General features: G+C 44.8%; 1 protein-coding gene across 3 annotated transcripts in view; it reads left to right on the forward strand.

Moving 5' to 3' along the window:
• Positions 1–24,004, forward strand: part of SCARB1 (scavenger receptor class B member 1) — a 54,829-nt gene extending 30,825 nt beyond the window's left edge. Inside the window, exons 5-14 of one of the 3 annotated variants that reach the window (XM_026716192.2) lie at positions 1,942–2,037; positions 4,812–4,927; positions 6,023–6,189; positions 9,667–9,785; positions 12,878–12,951; positions 13,170–13,221; positions 15,253–15,399; positions 18,779–18,862; positions 19,314–19,468; positions 22,195–24,004. In XM_026716192.2, coding sequence (XP_026571977.1) covers positions 1,942–2,037; positions 4,812–4,927; positions 6,023–6,189; positions 9,667–9,785; positions 12,878–12,951; positions 13,170–13,221; positions 15,253–15,399; positions 18,779–18,862; positions 19,314–19,421 — 963 coding nt within the window. In that variant the 3' untranslated portion in view covers positions 19,422–19,468; positions 22,195–24,004. The remainder of the gene's footprint in view (positions 1–1,941; positions 2,038–4,811; positions 4,928–6,022; positions 6,190–9,666; positions 9,786–12,877; positions 12,952–13,169; positions 13,222–15,252; positions 15,400–18,778; positions 18,863–19,313; positions 19,469–22,194) is intronic. The other 2 variants (XM_026716194.2, XM_026716193.2) reach the window with 2 other exon arrangements.
• The last annotated feature ends 2,356 nt before the right edge of the window (positions 24,005–26,360 follow it).

Below are 26,360 nucleotides of genomic sequence, written 5' to 3' on the forward strand. Positions count from 1 at the left end.
TTCCATTGTTAAGCAAAACATGGCTTACGTGAGTTTTGCTCCATTATACAAACGTTCTTGCCGCTGTTGTTAAGTGAATCCCTGTACAGTTGTTAAGCTTGTAACACGGTTGTTAAGTGAATCTAATTTTCCGATGGACTTGGCTTTGTCAGGAGATCGCAAAAGGGGATCTAGTGATCCTGGGACACAGCAACTGTCATCAACATGAGTTGCCAAGCACCTGAATTTTGATCATGTGACCATGTCAGCTTTGGAAGACATATTAGCACCAGAGGCTTCCATACTGCCACATTCTTGAGCCTGGGAAGATGGGAAGTGTTCTGACCAAGGCTACTGAGACCGTAATTAAGCACATGCTTAGTCAAAATAACTCTTGTTTTATTTCAATGCTGGGAATTATGTGCATTCCCAGCCCATAATGAGTCCCAAACAGTGCCTCGAGATAAGCACCCACCCTTCTCTCTATAAAATGGCTGCCAGCAACTAAAGTGCCAAAGGAACTGTAAAAAACCAGCCAAAGTACAAAGTCCACACAGAGCTTCAAGATTTAATCTGAACAGAGCGAACAACTTTGCTTCCTGCAAAGGTTTTCCTACCTTTCCCTGTCCTTTATACATTATGGGAGGGGCAGTCACCTCCAAGCCTTACTCCCAAGTCGCCCCTTTTGTCTTAGCTGCTCTTGCCTTCTGGCAGCTCTGCGCACATGCGCACTGGGAATAGGTTCCCCATGTTTCTCTGCCTCATTGCTGCCAGATTCCGAAGGCCTTGGAGGCAGCACCCCACTCCCAGATGGTCCTGGCCCCATCCCTTCATCAGGCGCAGGACCCTCGTCCGAGTCCTCTCCAGATTCCTGGACTGGTCCCCATTCTTCCCCAATTCTGCTGCCGTCTGCACAGGCTGCCAGCGAACCGCAACATGAGTGGGGATTTCTTGATTGTATGTGCTTAGATATAATAGCATCTTTCTTCTAAGTTAAGGTCATGGTATTTCTGCACCTGGGTGAGAGGACATCTCAAGTTGGGAAGGATGGAGATTGGGGCATGTGATGCGATGATGGATGCAGGGGGTGGATTTGTAATATTTTACATATTGAAGGAAACCCAGAACTTTCAGATTCAGATTTTGCCAGATGTGCCAGTATAACTACTTTAATAAAAGGAAAACTTTGAATAATGGAATGTGCGTGAGTAGATTAACAATGGCAGTCAAAGAACAGGAAGAAAAAGAGTATTATAAGATTTGGAATTTATTTTATGAATGGTTAGACAGAAGAGTAAAAAACTAAAATATGTGGTCATAGTAATAACATAACTGATTGGTTTTGAATGAATAAGAGAATGAATATAACTTAGTAAGGATGGGTTATATTTTTGAAAGATAACTATAATGTTAATGATAAAATTATAATCAAACAGTATGATATAAAATGTTGATTAGAATGGCTATAAACATAATTAAATAAGAAATGTATGATAATATCATTATGCACACAAGATATATGTACCCAATCGACACACTGTAAGAATCAGAAGATGGTTTTATTTGTTATTTTTGTTTTAAAAATGAAAAAAAGATATTTTTTTTTTTAAAAAAAGGAAAACTGAGAGGAAATGCCTGTCTCGGAGTTTTTAATTGGAGTTGGGTTTTTCTGGAACGCTGACATGGGGTGTTGCAACGGTCATAAGTGTGAAAAATGGTCATAAGTCACGTTTCAAGGCTGCGGTAACTTGGAATGGTCACAGAACAAATTGTTGTAAGTCGAGAACTAAATCTGTATAGGCAATTTACCTCTCTGCCCTGGCTCTATGACCTACTATGTTAAAATAGAAGCCTTTGCATTCCTGTATTCTTTTTTCCTAAAAAAAAATTAGTCAACAGGGAGTCCAACTTATTGTGTAAAAGTGTGTAAATCGCCTAACCGGTTCTCCTTTTCCATTGCAGTTAAACAATTCCCACTCGGGCCTCTTCACGGTGTTCACAGGCATGGACGATATTAACAAAACTCACATGGTGGATTCTTGGAATGGATTAAAAGAGGTAAAACGAAATAAATATTTTCAGTCCCTGGTTATTATTATTGTTATTATTATTTTAAATGAAGAAAAGCTGAAACGCCGTAATGAAAGAATTCTTGTCACTGCTGCATAATTAAATGGGAGCCCATCTGTCAGAAATGGTGTAGGGCAGGGGTGGCTAACCTTTTGGGGCGCCTGTGCCGAAAATTGCATGCGCCCTTGCATGCTTGCACTCACGTGCCAGCACCCAGAAGGTAATGTGCGCCCCCCCACGCCCTCCATGCATGCGCGCATAATCCCACCCACCCACCCTTGCCACCCCCTTACCTGCACTGCGCCTCACAGCTGATTTTTAGCCGGTTTGAGGCCTTTTTCGGCTTCCCAAAGGCTTGAGGAAGGCTTCTGCGGGCTTCTGCAGGCTTTGTAGGCCGAAAACTAGCCCCGTTTTGTCACTTACAGTATTTTCTGTGAGGCACGTGCATGCCTAGTGAAGTACGTTTGCCTGAAGCTCACATGCCAGCACAAATGGCTCTGCATGCTATAGGTTCACCATCACAGGTGTCGGGTTTCCTGCTTGGGCAGGGGGTTTGGACTACATAACCCACAAGGTCCCTTCCAACTCTGTTCACCTGTAAGATCACCCTCGACTAACAACAGCTCATTTAGTGGCCATTCAAAGCTAACAGCGGCACGGAAAAAAAAGTGACTTGTTATGACCGTTTTTCACACTTACAACCATTGCACCATCCCCATGGTCAAAATTCTAACTGAACTCACAGTTATGACCGTTGCAGTGTCCCGGAGTCACGCGATCACCTTTTGCAACCCGCCTGGCCAGCCAAATCAACAGGGAAGCCAACGCTGTTACTAAAAAAAAAAAAACCTACGGTGATTGACTTAATAATGGTGTCAAGAAAGGTGGTAAAATGAGGCAAAGCTCACTTCACAAATGTCTCACTTAGTAACAGGAATATTGGCCTCAAGTGTGGTCGTAAATCAAGGACTCTACGTGCATGTGATGACCCAGGGTGGGATACAAAAGCAACAAAGTCGCCAAAACATGTGAAGTCCCTTTAATTCCTTCAACTTGGCTTCAAAGGTCCAATTATCATGGACTGGAGAAAAAAAATTTATCCACAAACAGTTGTGAAAAGGAAGACCTTCGGTTCAAACTCAAAATACGTATAAATTATAAATAGAAAAAAAACAACAACACAAGCCACGCTGAAGCAATTAAGAAGACCAGGCAGGATAAGGGCTTGAAGACAGTCCGCAGATATTGAAATACACACACTGGGAAAGGACACCAGAACTCAAATAAGAACTGTAAGACGAGAAGTATTTTTACGCTTTGCTTCCAGCACTGGCCCATGAGCAGTTTGTCCTTTTAAAACAGTCCTCACAGCTGCAGCCCATGAAGGGGATCAAGGCCCTTCCTCCCTGCCCCCCGTAGACCACACCATTCACGTTTATCCGCTCCTCCCTGCATGCCCTAGGATGAAGATAGGATGGGCCAAGGTCTTCCTCTGAATGCCCAGCTGTTCTGTGCCCTTCCGCAGCCTCCTCCACAACCTCCGGAGCCACATTTCCTGTCAGCTGTTCCTTCTCTCTCTCTCTGAGTCAGATTCTAACAGGGGCATGACACTGCATAAGAAAACCAAGTCACGAGTTTTTATGCTTCTTCTCAGCTAAGCTATGCCGTGAGATAAAAGAATCTTATTTCCATTTTTTTTTATTTGCTTGTTTTGCTAACAGACACATCTGATGATTAAGGCGTTTTCCTCTAACCGTGCCAGGATTAATTAGCATCTGGAGCAGGAATTTTACAGCATGCCCTTTGCAAAAAGCAGATTCGTTTTCTTAATGACTGAAACGACGCCTCCGCCATCAGATAGGCGACAGAGATGTTAACTCCCGGCACCTCAGTGTTAGTGGACTACAGCTCCCATCATCCTGATTTTAAGCTTTTTGGGGGTGGGTTGGGGGCTGATGAACACGTAGGTTATAATCTGACTAATCCCAAAGCCTTGAAGCGCTCACTTTGATTGAGATGGAATTTGATAAATAAACATTTTCACATCCAATTAAGCAGCAGACCGTGAATTGTCTTATGTAAAGGAGTTGCAATCCTCGTTCACGTAAACTTGATTTTGAAGGCACATCAAAGAGTTCCTCAAGAGTTTTATTTTCATATTTTATTTTTTTCCAGCTTGATTGGCGTTTTGTGTTTGTTTTTGGTGCAACCTGTTCTATTCAAAGTCCTTGGGGGATTAATTTTCTTTCTTTCTTTCTTTCTTTCTTTCTTTCTTTCTTTCTTTCTTTCTTTCTTTCTTTCTTTCTTTCTTTCTTTCTTTCTTTCTTTCTTTCTTTCTTTCTTTCTTTCTTACCATAACCTAGCTTCTCATCTTGCATTAAGCTAATTCTTTCCATGCTATTTTTTCTGTGTAGCAGATTGGTGAGCTAATGTCACCAGGGAGAGAGAGAGAGGGAGAGAGAGAGATTGGCCAGGTGACGTTAGCTCACCAGTCTGCTACAGAGAAAATATAGCATAGAAGGAATTACCTTAATGCAAGGTAAGAAGCTGGATAAAGATTTTTATAAGACTGTTGTTCTTAGCTTCAGACTTGGCAACTTTCAGACTTGTGGCCTTCAGCTCCCAGAATTCCCCAACTGGCATGGAATTTTGAGAGTTAAAAGGCCACAAGTCTTAAAGTTGCCAAGTTTGAAGGTTCCCTGCTCCATGAGTTCTCACATCAACCTGGCCTCTAGGTATTAAAGTTCCTTCTCTCTTAACAGGTATCTTATTGGCATTCTGAAGAATGTAACATGATCAATGGAACGGCTGGAGAACTGTGGCCACCGTTCATGACCCCATCTTCACCAGTGGAACTCTATGCTCCTGATGCCTGCAGGTGACTTGCAAATCCTTATCGCTACAAGACCTTGTCCTACACTAGAATTCTGCCCAACCTTTTGAATACATCTTCAAGTGCAGTGAACATCTTCAAGTGCAAATACATCTTCAAGTGAAATGGCCAAATGGCCAACTTTCATGTCATGCCATCACTCAAATACATTCTCTTGGGATTAGATGGCCGTGAAATGTTGCTGGTGGTCCAATGTGGACCCTTCAACCTCTTCTTCCCCTCAACTTGAAGGTAGCATCTAACCACCCAAGTTGTCCATCTCCATTCTAAACTTTCAGACATGTTTCTTCCTTCATAGTCCATCTTCTTGGTCCATCTTCGTTCATGGTTCATCTTCTCCATTCATGGTCCATCTTCTCCATTTGTGGTCCATCAGAATGCTGGTGTGATGACGCAGGGTATGACACAAAGGCAACACAGTCGAATAAGCTATAAGAGTCCCTTTATTATCTACAACTTTGCCCCCAGTTCCCAGATTACTTTCTGGCTGGAGGAAAACTCTCATAGGAATAGCCTTTAAGTGGAGGAAATTCAGTCTAAAAACAAAGTACATGCATACTGTAATTAAAAATCCAAACACCAAGCTGAAGTAATTAACTTGACAAGGGCAGGAGAAGGAATTTCAGACTTGAAAGCATGGCAAAACTCACACAGTTGGGAAGACACCAGGAACACAGATAAGCAAAGTCAACACAAGATAAATGTTCCCAGGAGATGCTGCACTCAGCCTGCATTTCTTATAAACTTTCTTCCCAGTTGTGGCTAATGAAGGGAATCAGGGCCCTTTTCTCCCCCATAAGCCATGCAAGTCATGTTGCTCCCTTCTCCGTTCTTCCCTGTGTGCCCTAGAATGAAGAGGGGATGGGCCTGGGTCTTCCTCTCTCTTGTTCTACCTCTCCCCTGCTCCACCCAACTGGACTTTGCCTTTCCCCAGTTTCCTCCACAGCCAATGGAGCCACACTCCCACACCCTGTCAGCTGCTGGGCCTCCCCCTCCAAGTCAGATTCCAACGGGCATGACAGCTGGTCTTCCAAAGAACTTCTGTCTCAATTAACCTCTCTTTTAATCTGTCTTTTTCAGGTCGCTTAAATTAAACTACACCCAATCTGGAAATTTCAAAGGCATACCAGTTTATCGTTACATGGCTCCGAAGACCCTGTTTGCCAACGGGACCACCTATCCACCCAACGAAGGCTTCTGCCCATGCCGGCAATCCGGAATCCAGAACATTAGCTCCTGTAAATTAAGTACGTGTCTACTGAACCTTTTGGTTGTAGGAAGGCTTTCCAAAATTTTCCGTTTTCCTGAAAGGGGCTGGTTTTCGAAGAGGATTTAACGCAAGTAGACTAATAGCGGATGAAGAATCTAAGAACTGAAGGGATGATATTATTAGAATCACATCAAAGAAAAGCTATACATTTGGTTCCCTCTTTCGGTAAAGGTGAGATTAGAAAAGTTTACTCGAAGTAACGCATCTAAAGGGAAGTCATTCTAGAGGATAAAGCACAGGTACAGATTAACAGAGTTGGAAGGGACCTTGTTGGTCATCTAATCCAACCCCGCACCTTAGCAGGAGAAACCCTATATCATTTCTGACAAATGGCAGTCCAGTCTCTTCTTGAAAGCCTCCAGGGATGAAACTCCCACAACTTCTGAAGGCAACTTCTGTTCCATGGGTTGATTGTACTCCCTGTCAGAAAATTCCTCCTTATTTCCAGGTTGAATCTCTCTCCTTGTTCAGTTTCCATCCATTATTCCTTGTCTGGCCTTCAGGTGCCTTGGAAAATAGCTTCACCCTCTCTTCTCTGTGGCGGCCCCTCAAATAGTGGAAGACTGCTATCCTGTCTCCCCTGGTCCTTCTCTTCACTAGACTAGCCATGTCCAGTCCCTGCAACCATTCAACATATGTTTTAGCCTCCAGATCTTTGACCATTTTAGATAGATTCAGATTAACAGAGTTGGCAGGGAACTTGTAGGTCATCTAGTCCAACCCCCCGCCCAAGCAGGAGAGCCTACACCATTTCTCACAGATGGCAGTCCAGTCTCTTCTTGAAAGCCTCCAGGGATGAAGCTCCCACAACTTCCGAAGGCAACTTCTGTTCTATGGGTTGATTGTTCTCACTATCAGAAAATTCCTCCTTATTTCTGTAAAGGTACAATTCATGTAAGGTACAATTTACAGAAGTCCATTTAGTGACCCTTCAAAGTTACAACGGCAGTGTAACTTTTCAGTGCCTTTGTGACTTTGAACGGACACTAAACGAACCATCGTAAACCGGGGACTGCCTGTAATTTGTTCTTTTTCATATTCCCGACTCTCCGTTGATTTGACCATCACACGTTCACGTGGGTCTTTCTGCATCCAGGAGTGCCTTTTTCTACCCTCTGGCTGGATGGCCTTTGAGTGTCCCAAATCACATGCTGAAAAGTTCCACCTTTGCAATGATCATGTGCCCAGGAATTAGCAACCAAGGGAGTAAACTTCACGGAGCTTATAGGAAATAGAGACGGCATTTCTTTCTTTGCGTTAATGACACACCGTGACTTCAGTCAGCTTCCTGTTTTTGTGGCTGAGCTAAAAGGAATTCTGTCCAAATTCTTGGCTGACTGCCCAAGCTTTAAGTAGATAAACTGGGTTTGTGCGTTTACATCACTTGTATTTTTCTCTCATGTTTTCTTTTTTGTTCATCTCCCATCCTGAGAGATCTTCTGAGGTCACCGAGGATCAGCCGCCCTCTGTTCGCATTTTCCATTTGCATAAACCTGTGCAATTGTTTTTTAAATTTGCAATTGGCATGATCTGGGTAATTGTTTTTTTGTTCATTGCAATTTGCATAATTCGTGCAATTTGTTTTTTAAATTTGCACAACTTCTGTACAATTTTTTAAAAAGAATTTTCCATTTGCATCACCTGTGCAATTGTTTTTAAATTTGCAATTGGCACGGCCTGTGCAATTGTTTTTTAATTTTCCATTTGCGTAACCTGTGCAATTAAAAAAAAATATTTTTTTTTTGCAATTTTGCAAAAGTTACAGCCTTGCCCTGGAAATCTTTCGGCTACGCTGTGCTCCTATAAAACTTCAGCCAATAAATAACACGGAGCCGGCTTGCTACACCACTGAGGATTTGACTCAAACAAGTTACTGGTCCTCGTGACTGATGAAACTTCAAAGCAAGGGCCCAAAACAAAAAAATTGGACCTCGTGTAAAGTGGCATAGCTGGCAGGATGAATCCTGCCCATGTTTCCAGGTGATCTTGACATACGACTGTATGTCAACCGATTATGGTCACAAATCAAGTTGATCTTGTGAACAACTCGGTTTTATGACTTTTTTTTAGCAGTGGCAACAAACATAGCCATCGCAAAACAAGCCCATTGTTCACTACGGCACGGTTTCTTAAAGCCAAATCGTCGCAAACCGAGGTCCCAGGATTGCAGGATGTTGCGAAGGACAGCAAATGAAACTGTTTGCAGAGGGGTCATGTGGCTGTAGGCCACTCCTCCCCCAAATTTTAGAACTTCAGATCCAGGTTGCAGGTCCCTTTTTGCAACTTCAAGCGATTGCAATGTCAACTCATAAAACATTCCTATGCCTGTTTTAGTAGTTGCCATAAAAGAAAAAAAAAGGTGGGAGAGGAAGGAAATCTGGAAAAGCAGTGCAGCAGTTTGAAACTGAAATGTGATGACCCAAAGGGATGTGGCATAAAAGCAACAAAGTCACAAAAATAGGTAAAGTCCCTTTTATTCCTCCGACTTGGCCCCCAGTGTCCAGTTATCATCGGCTGGAGAAAAAAAACTCTCCCAAGAACAGTTTTCAAAGGGAAGAAATTCCATCCAAACTCAAAGTACATATAAATTATAAAGAAAAACCACCACAAACCACACGCTGCAGCAATTAACGAGACAGGGCAGGATAAGGGATTGAAAATGTCAAAAGAGAATGAAACACACACACTTGGGAGGACGCCAGAACTCAGATAAGACTTGACAAACCAGAATAATTTCACACTTTGCTTCCAGCAACTTTGCCGTGCGCAGTCTGCCCTTTTAAAGTCTTCCCAGCTGCAGCCAATGAAGGGGATCAGGGCCCCTTCCTTCCCCATAAACCACGCAACTCATGTTGCTCCCTTATCAGTTTCTCCATGCGTGCCCTAAGATGAAGATGGGGTGGGCCTGGGTCTTCCACTGAATGCCCAGCCGGACTGTGACCTTCCCCAATTTCCTCCACAACCACCTGAGCCACACTCCCACTCCCTGTCAGCTGTTCCTCCTCTCCCTCGGAATCAGATTCCAACAGGGGCATGACACGAAAGTATATTCCAACTCTTATCTTTAAAAGATTGCAATCAAAACACCACAGCTTTTGCCCACGAATACATTTAATTGGAGAACGTGAATGATGGCACCCAGCCCGTGAAGGTGCTCAATTGGAGAATCTGGTTTATGAGACACCCGGGGGAAGTGGGGAAATAAGGGTCACAGGGGACTGTAAAGGACGTATGCCAGAATTGGCTTCGCACAGGGCAGTGCCAGTACGTCTCCTCATACTAATAAATCCTTTGAAGTTTTTTGAAGTTTGTCTCGAGGATCATGATTTAATTAGGGCAATTGCTGGAATCCTGACACGCTAAGCCATTGATTGTAAGTCGAGAACTACCCATCGAAAAAAGAGCCTGTTACATTCTGATTTTATTTATGTTCCCCCCTCCCTTTGTTTTAAAGATGCCCCAATATTTATTTCTCAACCTCATTTCCTAAACGCTGATCCGGCTTTATTGGACACGGTAGTCGGTTTGCATCCGAACGAAAAGGACCACGATCTGTTTGTCGATATACATCCGGTGAGTTTGCCTTTTTAACTCCAATTTGGTGATTACGGCTGTTATCAAGGTGATGATTGCAGGTTTTAATGTTTTAGCAATCCTTTCGCTCAAACAGGACAGGTGAGTACAATTCCAGGCAAGTTCCCTGCCCATTTATTTCAACTGATTAGCCCTGTTTACGTTTTAAGGTTTGATTAATCTGAAAAGAATTATTATTATTATTATTTTTAAAAAGAGGGAGCAGATTTCCACACTGTGGGTGGAAGTTATTTTAATGTTGGCTTTGCCATTTTGGAAAACATCCCTCTTGGAAGCATTGGTTTGGTTATTATTATGATAATGGTCACCATTGTTTTGTTTTTGCTTTTACATTTGCAAATGCTACCTTATATTTCCTTTTTTTTAAATTCATCATTGTGCACCTCCCACGGTTGGCTTCAGTGAACAAGGCGGCAGCCAGTATAATTTTGATTAAATAAATAAATGAAATTAGCATTAGCATTTGTATTCTAAAGCAAAATAGCTTGATAATATCTCCTCCATGCAAATTTAAACAACAAAACATTTATTTGCTCAGCTTGTCTTTAATTTTCTAAACTGAACGTGTAATTTAAAAGTTCCTTCACTACTGGATCATAAATTTTTTTTTAAAGTAATGGCTAAAGGTCAGCTAAAGTTTTTAAATGAACTTTGGGGTGCAATTTGAGAAACCCAGGGAAATCTTCGTTGGAAATAAGTACCAGTCTTTGCCATCATTCTTGATTTGCAGTTATTATTATTTTTTTTTAAGATGCAGGACTGAAGTGAACAAATGATTAAATGAATGAATTTTGTGTCTGGAAGGTGCGCACAAATCAAGTTTGTATCTATGAATAAATTGGCCAAGAGGGCCTCGTAGAAAATATGAAATCCTTGTTTAGAGAGAGTTGTGATTAAAATCTGTGTTTAGGGATTTGGCTCTGAGAAAGAGCGCTGTGTGTTATAGAATAGAGTAGAATGAATGAACTGGAAGGGGCCTTTGAGGTCTTCTAGTCCTGCCCCCTGCTCAAGCAGGAGAACCTATCCCATTTCAGATGTCTAGACTCTTCTTTAAAAACCTCCAGCGATGAAGTACCCACAATGTCTGAAAACAAGCTAATTCCACTGGTTAATTGTTCTCATTCTTAGGGGATTTCTCCTTAATTCCAGATTGCTTCTCTCCTGGATTAATATCCAACCATTGTTTCTTGTCCTGCCTTCAACTGCTTTGGAAAATAATTTGACCCCCTCTTCTTTGTAGCAGCCCCTCAAATACTGTAATACTGCTATCCGTCACCCCTAATTCTTCTTTTCTCTAGACTAGCCAGACCCAAATCCTGCAGCTGTTCTTCATATGTTTTCATCTCCAGACCTTTGATCATCTTAGTTGCTCTTCTCTTAACTTTTTTTCCAAAGTCTCAACATCTTTTTTGTAGCATTGGTGACCAATATTGGTTGCAGTATTCCCAAGTGCGGCCTAAGTTTGGTAGAACCATTCAAAGTAACAACGGCACAGCGGGGGAAAAAAAAGAGACTTACAACCATTTTTCACACTTATGACCATTGCAGCATGCCAACGCTCTCACGGTTTACATTCGGATGCAAAAGTCCACGGGGGAAAAACCACATTCACTTAACAACCGGGTGACTCATTTAAGAGTTGCTGTGATTCGTTTAACAAAGGTGGCGGGGAAAGTCCTCAAAGTGGGGGAAGGGCAAAGTAACCTTTGGGCTCAACTTGTGGCCATAGGTTTCGAGGACTGCCTGTATTTCCCCCCAATATTTTCACACAGGCTTCGTGGGGTCCAGATCCAGACACCGACCAACAGCATTTGCTCCTCGCTTCGTCATTATTATGAAATGTTGGGTGCTGCAATCCATGCAGATGGGATTCCTTTGCAGACCTTCTGAGCTTTGCCCTAGATACCAGAATTGTTTCTGAAATGCAAAATACCGTTCATGTAGGCAAGGATGCTTCCTGGTACTTGAGAATCGCTTCCTTGGAACTGGTGCCCCACCTCTGCTTCCTTATTGTGTCAGCCTTGAAAGTCATTTTTGGTCTTGGGAGCTTCGAGGCTGCCACATTCAGTGCCTGGGAATTTGGGAGAGGGGGATTTCATAGTGAGGTAGAAGATTGGACTCGACAACATTCCTTTCTCAGAGAGTCAAGGACATGTTGCCCTGCACCTGGAAAGTGGAGGGACGTCTCCAGTTGGGACAAAGATTTCATTGGGCCATGTGATGGACTGATGGAAGCAGGGGATGGATCTTTCGTTTCTCTTTTGGGAAGGGAAAACCTGGAACTTAGATTCAGGTTTTCAAAGATATGACAATATGACATCTCTCATAAAATGGGGGACGCGGTGGCTCAGCGGCTAAGACGCTGAGCTTGTCAATCAGAAAGGTCGGCAGTTCGAATCCTTAGCGCCGTGTAACAGAGTGAGCTCCTGTTACTGGTCCCAGCTTCTGCCAACCGAGCAGTTCGAAAGGATGTAAAAATGCAAGTAGAAAAATAGGGACCACGTTGGTGGGAAGGTAACAACGCTCCATGCCTGCCAGTCCTGCCGGCCACATGACCACGGAGACTTTTCGGACAGCGCTGGCTCTTCAGCTTTGTAATGGAGATGAGCACTGCCCCCTAGAGCCGGAAATAACTAGCATGGATGTGCGAGGGGAACCTTTAGGTAAAGGTGAAGGTTCCCCTTGCACATATGGTCACTAAACGAACTGTTGTAAGTTCGAGGACCACTTGTATACCAGCAAGCCAGACCGCAGAAGGAGCATGCAATTTCCTGGATAAAATGAACGGCGATTTGGTTCCGCTGCAGACGCGCCCATTTTGTTGACGTGTGTACAACTCGGTGCATGCAAATTATGGGGTGACTTTTGGCCGTTTTGTTCCCTGTGGTCTGATTACATTCCTTTTTGGGTATTTTTTGTTGAGGGGGGTGTGTGAAATAAGATTTTGTTGAATACAACGCCTGGCTTAGAAAGGTCTTGGACACCAAGCCAAAAAGGAAGAAAAAAATAAATAAAAATAAATGGGATCTTTGTAACCCAAACAACTAAATCCATTTCTTCTTTCTCTGCAGCTGACAGGGATTCCCATGAACTGTTCGGTCCAAATACAACTGAATCTGTTTATAAAACACGTTTCTGGCATCTGGTAGGTTTGTGGGCCAAGCGAGGCGAGGGCGGTGAGAAAAGGGGATTTATTGGGCTCTTCTTGCAAGCCTCTTAATCCCTTGCCAGGGAGCTGGGCAGCCAAGACTGAGTTGGTGGAACAATGACCCTCACAGGGGCCAAGACTCAGGCTTACAAAAGGGGGGCACGAGGAGGCCAGCCACATGATTTTTTTCAAATGAGTGTTCTCTCTTTGTGCAGGCAAACCGGACAGATTAAGCCTGTGGTTTTGCCCCTAATTTGGTTTTCCGAGGTAAGTGTGGGTCTGTCTGCATGCTTACACACACAAACACATACAAACAGAGAGAGAGAGAAACAGAGAGAGAAAACACCTGAGAAGGATGTATATAGTTTGCATTAACTTTTAATCAGGTTAACCTTCCTCCTTCCTTCTCTCCCTCTTTTTCCTCCTTCCTTCCTTCACTCCCTCCCTATCTGTCTCCTTCCTTCCTTCCTTCCTTCCTTCCTTCCTTCCTTCCTTCCTTCCTTCCTTCCTTCCTTCCCTCCCTCCCTGTCTTTATCCAAATATTCATTACTTCATTACTGTGTGTGTGTGTGTGTGTGTGTGTGTAGGTCTAGGTGTGTTCGGGTCTTTTCCCGTGTAAGATTAAGAGTAAAAGACCCGAACACACCTAGACCTACGTACCTGTACCCGTGAAAATCTACGAAAACATATATATATGAAACATGAATAGAAGAGATGATTCCACCAGACTGTCAATCATTTGGAAGCCTGCACTCACAGACAAAAAAATCTCCACACCACTAGCCAGGCAAACACCTGGGCACAAACAGATCCCCCCCCCGATACCTCCAGCTCAAACACACCCCAACCAGGCACCCAGATGAAACCTAGCTTCCTAACAAATGATAGCCATCCATTTACTCAGAGCCAAGCTGCACTAAAAGCCTCCAATACAGGAACACAATGTTGCCAGCCAATCAAGACACAAAAAAGCCACAAAACAGACAGAAGATATCAGAAACACCAATCAAGCAGAACACAGCAAACTCCAAGACCAATAAACATAGACCAAGACTCCCAACCAATCAGGATGAAGAAAAAACCATTCTGGCACAGCAGTAGGCTAGCCCCAAATTTAAAACTGAAACAACTGTAAAAGTCTGACTCACAGACGAACACAATACAGAAGCCTGATGATGGCAGATGAGATTCTGCCGAAACGTTGCTACAACTTTAAAAGCACAACTATAATGATGTGGGAAAATACCTGAACAAAGCTGAATAACATACATGTAAGTACCCGCAAAAACTTAAGAAAACAAATATATTTTTTTATTGTTTGAAAACAAAACAAGGAAAGTTTTTGGGGCTGGTGAGAAGAAACTCTGGTTTGCCATTGGCTAACCTGCTGTGATGTCACAGAAGGGATCTGAACATGCTTAATCTAAACCAAATCTGAGCGAAAGGAGATCCACCGCATGTGGCTGCATGTTTGGGGAGGCTGGAAGGACAACGCACCAAGGGGAGCAAATGAAACCCACCTGTTCTGACCTAGGCTTCCCAAAATCATGAAAGCCACTCTTCGTCCCAATAAAATCCCTTTTATTTAGGTTAAAGTGAATTCTTCTCCAGCAAAGTCCCGGCAGACAGTCTTTCAAGAGATTTTACAACTATAGACCTTTATCAGGCTTGGAGAGTTGTCAGGACGATAGCTTCCAAACGCCACGCTGTAGCAGCAATTACTTGGCAAAAAGTCAGGAACAGATCTTCACCCTAATGAATTGAACTAATTGTCTCCTGCAAACCCCACTCCCCTTTCACTGCTCGAGCCATTCACCGTCTACCTGTGCCTTTACTCCCGAGTCGACCCTTGTTCCTTAGCTGTTCCCTTCTCCTGGCAGCTTTGTGCATGCGCACACTGGGAACAGGCTCCAGCTGTTCTTCCACCCCACTGATCTCCGACTCCAAAGGCAGCTGATAACTGTCAGACGGCCCTGGCCCCATCTCTGCCTCCGATGCAGAGCCCTCATCAGAGCCTTCCCCAGACGCTAAGACGGGCCCATATTCCACCCCAAGCTCCTCACTGTCCGAATCTGCTGCCAGCTCTGCTGACCGCTGGCAGGCCACAACACCACCTGGGATGCAAAGCCAAAGGGTCCCTCACCACCATCAAGCTAAAAACCACGGAAAGCCAGTTGGACTTCGATTGTTTCTTTCCTTGGGTGCAGCCTCGTTCTCCCGCTCGGCCTCTTGCAGAGTAAATAAAATCTTATAGGGAACGCAAAACCCACTCACTCTTTGTTTCTCTGTTCTGACCAGAGCGGGGAGGTCGAAGGAGACGTTTTGCACGACTACTACACCCATCTGATCATCATTCCTTCATTGCTGGAGTACCTGAAGTTCAGCCTCATGGGCTTAGGAGGCCTTTTACTCTTGGCAGCCGGCTTAATTGGGCTCAGGAGCAAGGTAGGCACCAAATGACCTTAGACTTGGGGAGGTCTCCTTCCTTATAACCATTGTTGTTGTGTTTCTTCCTCATGCTGACCTTCCCTGCTGTCGGTCAGACTATTACTTCCTTCTTTATCCAAAGGCTCCTCTTCTTTTCTAACCTTCTCGAATTTGCACAGAAGGCATTTTTTTTGTAAAAACAAACATTTAACAAACAAGAAACTTGTAGCTGGTGTGTCAGCGAAACCCGATAATGGGACTCTTGCTGAACTTCTCCTTTCAGTGAGATGGAGATACATCTCTTTCGTTCCCTCCTACCCCAAGTTCGGCTTACTACAGGCTGCTATCCTGTCCTCCTCCTGGTGCTACTCAGTTTGAGCTGCCTGCCTCTTTCCCTTTGAGAAGAGGTGGTCCAAGCAAAGGGAGAAAAGTGTCCGTTCTTGAGGTTCGGCTTTGGTTTGAAGCCACCTGGCCACAGGACTCAGCTATGGACCTCCCAGTAGATTAGAAGCTCAGCCAGATCCAAGGTGGCCCTCAAAGAGAACCTAGTAGAAGATTCCACAGTCCCCTGGGAAACGGCCAAAATCCAGAGCCATCCAATGAAGAAGAAGTTGTTGTTTTTTATGACACTTGGAAGCTCAGGCTGCGTTTTTCGAAGTAGCCATCAAAAACCAGAAACAGCCTTCCAGCAGATGTTTCCTTCCAGCTGAGTCCCACCCCCGCCCCCCGTAGGGATCTTGCAAGTTATAGTCCAAGAATTGTCATGGTGGTGTGTCTGGTATCAAAGGGAGCAAAAGGAGTCGGAAGTTGCATCAAGAACACTAGGATAATCAATCAATCAATCAAATTGCATGACATGGAATGGAATGGAATGAGAGTAGAGTAGAGTAGAATAGAATAGAGTAGAATAGAATAGAATAGAATAGAATAGAATAGAATAGAATAGAATAGAATAGAATATATGGAATGTAATTAGAATAGAAGAATAGAATAGAATAGAATAGAATAGAATAGAATAGATGGAATGGAAATAGAATAGAATAGAATAGAATAGAATAAGAATAGAATAAGAATAGAATAGAATAGAATAGAATAGAATAGAATAGAATATATGGAATGGAATTAGAATAGAATAGAATAGAATAGAATATATGGAATGGAATCAGAATAGAATAGAATAGAATAGAATAGAATAGAATAGAATAGAATAGAATAGAATAGAATAGAATAGAATAGAAATCTTTATTGGCCCTGTGTGATTGAACACAGAAGAAATTTGTCTTGGTGCAAATGCTCTCAGGGTACATCAAAGAAAAGATACATTCGTCAAGAGCCAAGAATCATCAGGTCCAACACTTAATGATAGTCATAGGGTCCAATAAGCAATCAAATCATACTAGGAAACAGTCAATATAAATCGTAAGGATACAAGCGAAGTTCCGACTTTTGGAAGCCTGCAAGAGTTTGTCTGGCTGGTTTTTTTTTTCAACCCGTGTAGCCCCTGAGAAGCAGCTCTGGGTTGACAGTCTGCAACGGGTGCTGATTTAAGGCGGCCTTTCCCTTTGATCTTTATCTTTTTTTCTTCTTCAAGTTTTACTACATTTTTATTAGATTATAAACTAAAATACAAAACTACAAAAGCTAAGAATAGGATACAGTGGGAGGGGAAGGGGAAAGAAAAGTGAAGAGAGGAGAGGGGGAGGTGAGAATAGGAAGAGAGGAGAGGAGGGGCAGATCGGAGGAGAGGAGAGGAGAGAGAAGAGAGGAGAGGAGGAGGAGGAGAGGGGCAGAGTAGAGGGGAGGAGAGGAGTGGAGGGGAAGAGACAATAGGGAGAGAGGAGAAGATAGGGCAGAGAAGAGGGGAGGGGAGAGGAGGAGGAGGAGGAGGAGGAGGAGGAGGAGAGGAGGAGGAGGAGGAGGAGGAGGGGCAGAGTAGAGGGGAGGAGAGGGGAGAGGAGAGAGAAGAGAGGGAGGAGGAGGAGGAGAGGGGCAGAGTAGAGGGGGAGGAGAGGAGTGGAGGGGGAAGAGACAATAGGGGAGAGGAGAAGATAGGGCAGAGAAGAGGGGAGGGGAGAGGAGGAGGAGAGGAGGAGGAGGAGGAGGGAGGAGGAGGAGGAGGGGCAGAGTAGAGGGGAGGAGAGGAGGGGAAGAGACAATAGGGAGAGAGGAGAGGATGGGGCAGAGAAGAGGAGGAGGGGAGAGGAGGAGGAGAGGGGGAGGAGGAGGAGAGGGAGAGGAGGAGGAGAGGGGCAGAGGAGAGGGGAGAGGAGGAGGGGCCAGGGTGGAGGGGAGGAGAAGAGTGGGAAGAGACAATAGGGAGAGAGGAGAGGATGGGGCAGAGAAGAGGGAGGGGAGAGGAGGAGGAGGAGGAGGAGGAGAGAGGGAGAGGAGGGGCAGAGGGGAGGAGAGGGGCAGAGTGGAGGGGAGGAGAGGAGGGGAAGAGAGAACAGGGAGAGGAGGAGGAGAGGGGCAGAGGGGAGGGGAGGAGGAGGGGAGGGGAGGTGGCAGAGAAGAGGGGAGGGGGGAGGAGGGGAGGGGAGGAGAGAAAGGGTCTTGACTTCCAGCTCCCTCCATTGCAGCAGAATGAAGCATCAACATCGAATCTCAACTTTTAAAACTTTTCCATAACCGTATAAACCAACCCTTTCAATAACAGCAAATCAATCTGACCAATAAATCCCCAAATTGGTTGAAGGCCGTTTCTCAACCTCTCACAAAGTCACAAGGTGCGTCTAATGGGCCTCAACGGAACGCCTGTCTCATCCGACCTCCCATGAGGCTGAGCCAACAGTGCAAAATCCTTCAGCTGGGGGTGGGTGGGGTCGGACTAGAAGACCTCCCAGGTCCCTTCCAAACTCTCTTATCCTCTATTCTGCAAGGGGTAACGTAAGTTCAGCCGTGTGTTGGTTGTAAACGTCTCGCTTCCATGCTGATGCCCTGGGCTTTTTTTCGAAAAGGAGACGTCATCCTTCATCCACGGTCCAGGCACAGAATGTTTTGGGATGGGCATTGAAGCTTTATGAGGACTGGTATGGTGGCCTAGAGCTGCGAGTTCGATCCTATGTAGGGGCAGGTGTTTCTCTGAGCACCATGAGAATATATCTGCCGAATAAAACTCCGCATTGGTGACAGGAAAGGCATCCAGCCAGTAAAAAAAATCAGGTCTGTTTAGTTGCTCAGACCTCCACCCCACAAGGGATTATGGGGGTCATTAAAAAAAAGACGATTAAAGCTTTATGAGGTTTCCTGCAGGTTTCTGAATCTTTTTCCCATTAAATCTGGTGACCGGGCAATCGTTTCGGCGCTGGATGAAAAGACAGGTTAAAAAGCAAATCACAATTTTCTAAACCTTATTATTTTCCCGTGTTCACGTTGGACCTGTTTACTTCCTCAACAGACGTTGACTCTGTCATGGCAAAAGGATCGATCGGTTGCCATACAGAATCCACCTAGATCTGACATTAATTATCACAGTGTTTTGGTAAGGGATCCTTCAGTGGATCACATTGAAAAAGAAATAGCTGCCTAGTAGCGAATTCTTCTCTTCTCTTCTCTCGTGTTACTCAAAACAAACGTTACAAGCTTCCCTAACTCATCTGCTGAATGTTTACAAGAATCTTTTTTCACAATACTAGCAACTTGTCAAATTTTAATTGTGTGTGTTTGTGTACCTCGGTGGGTTTTTGCATACGTCGCACACCCTCACCACCTAATGATAACTCACTTCTTAATCGCTTATAAATCATATTTAAAATGATAAGCCTGACTGTTTAAATGTGCTTAATTTAGGACTGACCTCCTAAACTTAATTTTAAAAAGAACATAAACTAACCAATAAAAACGCAGCTTCTCCCTTCTTTCAACCCGTAGCGTAAATGTCCTGATAAATCTAATCTAAAAACTGTTTTAAACCCAGGCTAATTATCTTCTAGGAAAAAAACTTTTTATTTTGGCGTAGTAATAAATACTCAGGACCTAAAGGGGCAATCGCTGCCTCCAGGAAAAAGCCCAGCTTGCAATGGATGGAGATGAAATTGTAGGCGGACATCTGAAAAAAAAAAAAAGCCAAACCAAAAAAAAGCAAAAGGTAACGTCGAATGCGTGTTTTAACAGCAAAACGTAGCTTGGCTCACTTTTAAAACCTCGAGTTTTAAGACGGCTGCTGGAATGGCTCCCTGCTTTAAAAGTGTTTCGTCTTCGCGGCAGCTAATCTTAGCCAACGGCTTCTGCTTTTTAATGCCGCGCCCCCCCCTAACCTTATCCCTGCCCTACTCATTCCTTCCCCATATAATAACCACTTAATCCTCTATAACTTCTCCCCTTCCCACCCCAGTCGTTTGATAACACAACAGCAAAGGGAGAAAAAAAGACTGAAAAGAATCGAACCCGTTCCTACAGTCCGTTGCTTCGCTTAAACCTCAGATGGCGTCACTCTTGGGACCTGACTAACTTCCTGTTGAGCCCCTTTCTAAATAATAATAATAATAATAATATATGAAATTATGTAGGATGGGTATCTCTGTCAAACTCATGGCCTGGAGAGTCTGGGTCCGAATGACTTCAGTGGTAGGATTCAAAACTTTTTACTACCAGTTGTGAGGCCGTGGCTTGGTGGGCCTGGCTTGGTGGCCGTGGCAGGGGAAGGATACTGGAAAATCCCCCTTCCCTCCCCACCCCACTAACCTGCTTTCCTGCTCTGTTCTCCTGGGCAGGGCAACCAAAGAAGACCCAGCCGATCAACTGGGACTCAATGGGAGGCAGAGAAGAGATGGGGGCGGAGCCAGTCAGCGGTGGGATTTGCCGGTTCTCCAAACTACTCAGAATTTTTGCTACCGGTTCTCTAGAACCGGTCGGAACCAGCTGAATACCACCTCTGCTCCTCCCCGCCCCATTAGAAAGAAGGAAGATACAGGAAATCCTCGATTTACGACCGTTCCAAGTTACCAGTGGCCTTCCCCGAAGCCGCTGACAACTCAGATTCGAAGTTCTGACCGTCCCATTATCCCCTTTTGGTTGCTTGGCAACAAGCCTGCATTTTCAGCTAATTGCAGCGCCCCGCCAGTGACTTGACCAAGATTTACAATGGTTTTTTTTTGTGAGGGTTTTTTTTTGTTTTTTGTTTTTGCCAGAAACAGGCTGATTTCTGGCAAAGAAAACCCCACTCGGTTCCATTTCAGGCAAGGTTTGTTTAATTACGGTGGCCCTTCGCCTGATGGCCACTGGAAGAAGGTTATAAAATCAGTGACTTGTTTAATGACCAGCGTGACTTAGGATGGTAATTCTGGGCTCGGTTACGGTCATAAATGGAGGATTGCCTGTACTCCCTAAATGTAGCACCTGGGATAATCTTGTGGCAGGGAGTTGGTAAGGATTCTGCAAATTGCAAAGAGGCCTTGTGCTTTAGCCGGAGTCTTCTGCCTGTGGAGGGCTTCTCGTGTTCAAAATGGAAACCCAACCAGGTTGACAACCCAGAAGGATTCTTGGGGGTCTCTTGAGTGGTTTTCTTGCAAACGTTTCATGATCCAGCTAGATGGTATCATCAGTGGAAGGAGGCCTGTGGGGTCCTTAGTGAGTCTTGCAAATATTTCATCACCCAAATGAGCACTGATAATGCTACCTAGCTGGGTCATGAAACGTCTGCAAGAAAAACAGCCAAGCTCAGAGAGCATCAAAGGACCACACAGTAGTCCTTTTTCTCCTCCTCCTCTTCTTTCTCCTCCACCTCCCATTGATGATGTTACCTAGCTGGGTCATGAAACGTCTGCAAGAAAGCAACCAAGCTCAGAGAGCATCAAGAATCCCTCATTTCAACTCCGAGCTACAAATATTCTCCTTTATGGAGCCATGATGGCGCAGTGGTTAGAATGCAATAACAGCAAGCTCATTCTGCTGACTGCCAGCAGTTTGATCCCGACCGGCTCGAGGTTGACTCAACCTTCCCTCCTTCTGAAGTCAGAAAAATGAGGAGCCAGATTGTTGGGGGCAAGAGGCTGAGTCTGTAAACCACTTAGAGAGGGTTGTAAAAGCACAGCGAAACGGTATATAAGTGCTGTTACTATTGCTTTTAGTGGCAATCCAGAGCAATCATTCTGTGTTGCATCAGAGTGAGATTAGATGCTTGGCATATTTCTTAAACCAGTGAGGACCCATTGCTGTGACTTTACTACCTTATTCAAAAGAGCCCTTGAATGAGGGATTGTTGACATCCCACAGGCCTTAGGAAAGAAACCAGGAAAAGAAATATTGGCATCACATTGGCTGCTTGGCCAACGTACAGCCTCGCCACACTCCCAAGCTTGTCTCTTTGCCACATTTCTCTAAACAGGAAATAAATCTTGGCTTCCTTTTTAGACGGTCAATATTGATATAACACAAAAACGGCGGTTCATAGACGCAAACCAGATTCCAACCATGGCCTGTTGGAATCCAATCCAATTCCTTGACGTAATTAAAAACTTCATTTGGTTTGATTTATTTAATTAAAACAACAGGCCTCCGGAGGAGGTGAGATTCAGGCGCATCACATTAAATCATCTCCTCAGACTCATGGGGACTGCAGAGAGTTTGATGCTGCGGTTTGGAACCGTGACGGGAGACAATCTCAGTTTGTCCCCTTATCTCTGAAGGACACCAGGTTGGGCTAAACCACAGGATTCAGTGGCAAGAGGAACCGGGCCAGCCTGCTGGTTTGTAGAATGTGGGAAAGGATGAGAGGCCAGAACAGGAAGTTGGCTCAGCTGAGGGAATCGACCCAACCTCACCTATTTCAGGATCAGTGCAATTCTAACTAACTTCTGCCTTTTTTTCCCCCAGAAAAAGGCAGCAACAAGGACTTTGCAAGCACCCAATCATCCGGAAGCTTCGGAAACAAGCCCACTTCTGCAGGAAGACGCAACAATCACAACTTACGATAGCAGCCGTAAAAGCTGACGGATCTCCGTACCTTCTGGTGAAGGATCTCAAGTTCCTTTTAATCGAGCCTGCTTGATTGCAGACAGGGGGAAACAAATGAAAGGGAACAGACCTACCCCACTGGAAACTTAAAGACTGTGTTGCCTCTTGGGAAGGAGTTGGGGACCCCAACCCCAAGAAGCCAGCCTAGTCCAGGTTGTTATTTTTTTCTCATGCCAAGACTTGAAGAACCTCAACAGCAACCTTGGAGTTGGAGGACGGATGGAGAACCCTTGGAGCGGCTAAGCAAAGACTCCAATCGATTTCCTCCACCATTTCCTTGCGGGATCGTTTCCAGCTTCTCCTCCCCAGAAAGTCCTATGATCCTTCTTTCAAAGGAGATTACCCACTGTCAGCCTTACTGTATAAACAAGATAGGAAACACAACCTCAGGAGTGTTAATTTTGCCAATCTTGCCCCGTCAGAAAGCACAATTCTCCCGCCATCTCCTTTTGCACCCTGAGAAATTTGGGAGGACCTCTTCTGAGAGTATTTTCCTCCACCCATTACCCATCTGTGGGCTAAGCAGTCTGTTACCTAACTTATCGCTTAGCGGCATCTTCTCGGGCGCCAGGAAAATCGGGCAAGATTCAGGCAAATTCAAAGGAGCATAATGATTGATCGCAAGCTTAAGCTCTCTACAAGAATCTGAGCTACTAACTGTCAAGGGAAAGTTAAGAAAGGAATTCAAGGAGGGCTGGACTTACATCTCTTGTAGGTGCGCAGGGACTCATGACTGATGACATGTTTGACACCCCCTTCCTCAGGTGCAGCCTGGTCATCTCTTTCCTCCCTAGACCTTTGCCATATACTATAACAGCCGTCTCCTTTACAGCTTAAGAAACTAGGGAGATTTCCTTCGAAGCTTCATTCTCCACCCAATATATAGCTGAGGGCTCAGCAGTCCCTTATCTGCCCCGTCCCCTTGGCAGCATCTCTGGCTCCCTTTCCTCGCAAGGCCATTCTCCCATTCCTTTTACCTATGGGGCTGTTCACCTAGCTGTCCAATTGTTGTGTCTGTAAAAGAGCCTTTAATTGTAGCCTCTTTCCCTTTTTGATGCGAGAGCCTCCTGGCGCACAGCTGCACAAACAGTTGTTCAATTCCAGTTCCGCGCAGCGGACGAAGACCAAAAAACAAGCAAGTGCAAATTTGTGAATGCAGATGATCTATTCCTGGTTGGTCTGGGCCTGGAAAACGTATCGACAATCCTTATCAGTATTTAGAAGCACCAGCAAAACATTCAGCCAAACTACCTGGAAATAGACATTGGGGCAGGTGTGTGTGTGTGTATATGTGTGTGTGTGTGTCTTTGCACAGAGAACAAACATTTTTGCTGTCAACACTTGAAACCCAAGACGTGAATCTCCTTCCAGGGGAGGCTTCAGCACCCACCAAAGTTCATTCTGCCTTTTTCAGCAAGCACTTCTTTTTTTAAAAGGAAGCAAATAATTTTATTCACCTTTTTTAAAAAAACTAATACAAACTAAACTAGGAAAAAACAAACGTTTGGAAGGTGCAGAAAAAGAAAAGGAAAAGGAAAAACGATGACAGAAAGGCAACAAAGAATAATAATAATAAAAACCAGTTTCCGGCTTCATCACACTGAGCAAAAGCTAATATAACTTTTCACCCTCTTTTAAAATTGCAAATAAATAAACGCTTCTCCACTTAGTCTGAGTTTTATCTATGCGCAATCCAGAAATGGTCACGCTTGTAGCAAAAAGTCCATGAGGAGTTACCAGAACATACAATCTCAAAAAAATACAGGTACTCTTTGATTGACGACTGGTCTTCACACATCTCTGGCAGCCGTCCCCACAGTCATGTGATCAAAATTCAGGCACTTGGCAACCGGCATATGTGTACAACTGTTTGCAGCACCCCGAGGTCACTGTTTACGATTTTGCCACCTGCTTTCCTTCAAGCAAAGTCAACGGGACAAGCTGGATTCACTTAATGGCCGTGTGATTCACTTAACAACCGGGAGTTTCAATTAACAACATGGCAAATTGGTGGGAAAATTGGGTGTGACTCACCTAGCAACTTCCTTGCTTGGCAACAAAAATTCAGGTCCCAATAGTAGAGAGAAGAGGGAGGCAGAGGAGAGAAAGAGGAGGGAGAGAGAAAGAGGAGAGAGAGAGAGAAGGAGAGAGAGAGAAGGAGAGAAAAGAGGGAGAGGAGAGAGGAAGAAGGAAGAGAGGGGGAAGAGGGGGAGAGAGAGGGGGAAGAGAGGAGAAAGAAGGGAGAAGAGAGAGAAAGGAGAGAGAGAAGAAAGAGAAGAAAGAAAGGAGGGAGAGAGAAGAGAAAGGGGAGAGAAAAGAAAGGAGAGAAGAAGAGAGAGAGAGGAGAGAAAGAGGAGGGAGAGAGGAGAGAGATGAGAGAGCGAGCAGAGAGAGAGAAGGAAGAGAAAAGGAGGGGAGAGAGGAAGAAGGAAGAGTGAGGGAAGAGAGAGGAGAAGAGAGAGGGAGAGAGAGGAGAGAAAGAGGGAAGAGAGGAGAAAGGGAGAGAAGAAAGAAAGGAGGGAGAAGAAGAAGAGAAAGAGAGAAGAGAAAGGAGAGAGAAGAGAGAAAGAGGGAGAGGACAGGAAGAAGGAAGAGAGAGGGAAGAGAAAGAAGAGAGGAAAGGAAGAGGAGAAAGGGAAGAGAGGGAAGAGAGGAGAAAGAAGGAGAGAGAGAGAAAGGAGAGAAGAAAGAAGAAAGAAAGGGAGAGAGAAGAGAGAAAGGGAGAGAGAAAGGAGAGAGAAGAAAAAGAAAGGAGAGAGGAGAGAGAGAAAGAGAGAAGAGAAAGGAGGGAGAGGAGAGAGAAAGAGAGAAGAGAAAGGGGGAGAGGAGAAAAGTGAGAGGAGAGAGAGTTGGGGGGGCAGAAACAAGTCCAGGTCTACCTGGAATTGGCCTTGGATTTGGAATTCCACCCTCCCCGTGTCAGAGGTGTTGATTTCTGTCTCCCACAAGCTCCCGTCTTGAGAGTCTTGTGTTTCAGATGTTTTATTCTAGCCCCCAGTCCTTGAGAGTCCAACTCTTTTATTTTTTACAAGTGAGGGGGAAAAATATATCAGTTTACGCTACAGCTTTTGATGCGGGTTTCAGTACTACATTTGGCCACTAGGTGGAGGTGTTGCGTTGTGATTTTACATTTTCGTTGATTATAAAAACAGATCCAATGACGGGAATTCATCTGGGTTAGGGGGAAAGTCCAGCCTCTTGTATGGGATAAAGTGGGATCTTTGGGTCCAAGAAGGATCCCAACAACTGCCTTTGTGCCAGATGGTGTGGAGGTCCCGTCCTCTGAGCTCATCCTCCCAATAAGCCACGATTAAACACCACCCAATTGACTGGGGGGTGGGAGGGGGGCACAGATCTGATAAGAGTCAAGCACAAACTCTCTTCAATGGACAGAAGAGAAAGTCAACCCCAAATAGTCCCACCGCTGGCTGGCAGTTAGGATCTCATAATGAATTAACTCACAGACATCTTGACTTTGAAGGAGAGCCGGCCCACCGCAGGCTCACAAAATCCCAAGCCCCTTTAGGACGGGGGTCACCAACCTTTCGGACCTCCGGGACCCGCTAAATTCATAATTATAAATCCCGCGGACCACTCCTTGGATCTGCCTAATGAACGGCTGGGTGGGAAAAGGAGTTGGACAAACAGCGTGGGGGCCCTTTCCTGTGGCTGGGAACAGGAAGCGGGGACGCAGCCCCAGAAAGGAGGGACAAAAGCTGCCTCCGTTCAAATTGGATCCGACTGAGAAGGAGGCTCAGCAGAAGCACCTCACTGAGGACTAGGAGCATGGGCTTTCCAAGCAGAGGGAAGACCTGCGGGAGCGCAAGGCCAGGTCCCGCACCTGGAGGCTCAGTGGGCTGAGATGCTCAGCCAGTTCCAGGCTATGATGCCGTCCCACTGGAATGAGGTCCTTTGGCTCTATGCCACCAGGGGCCCTTCCCTCCAGCCTTCACCCAAAGCCCCACACCGGGAGGCTGATTATTATGTAATCTCTGTAATGGTAGCTTAATACTCTGACGATATCA

The sequence above is a fragment of the Pseudonaja textilis genome, chromosome 15 (assembly GCF_049901715.1).
Source record: "Pseudonaja textilis isolate UNSWEBS1 chromosome 15, rPseTex1.2, whole genome shotgun sequence".
NCBI lineage: Eukaryota > Metazoa > Chordata > Lepidosauria > Squamata > Elapidae > Pseudonaja > Pseudonaja textilis.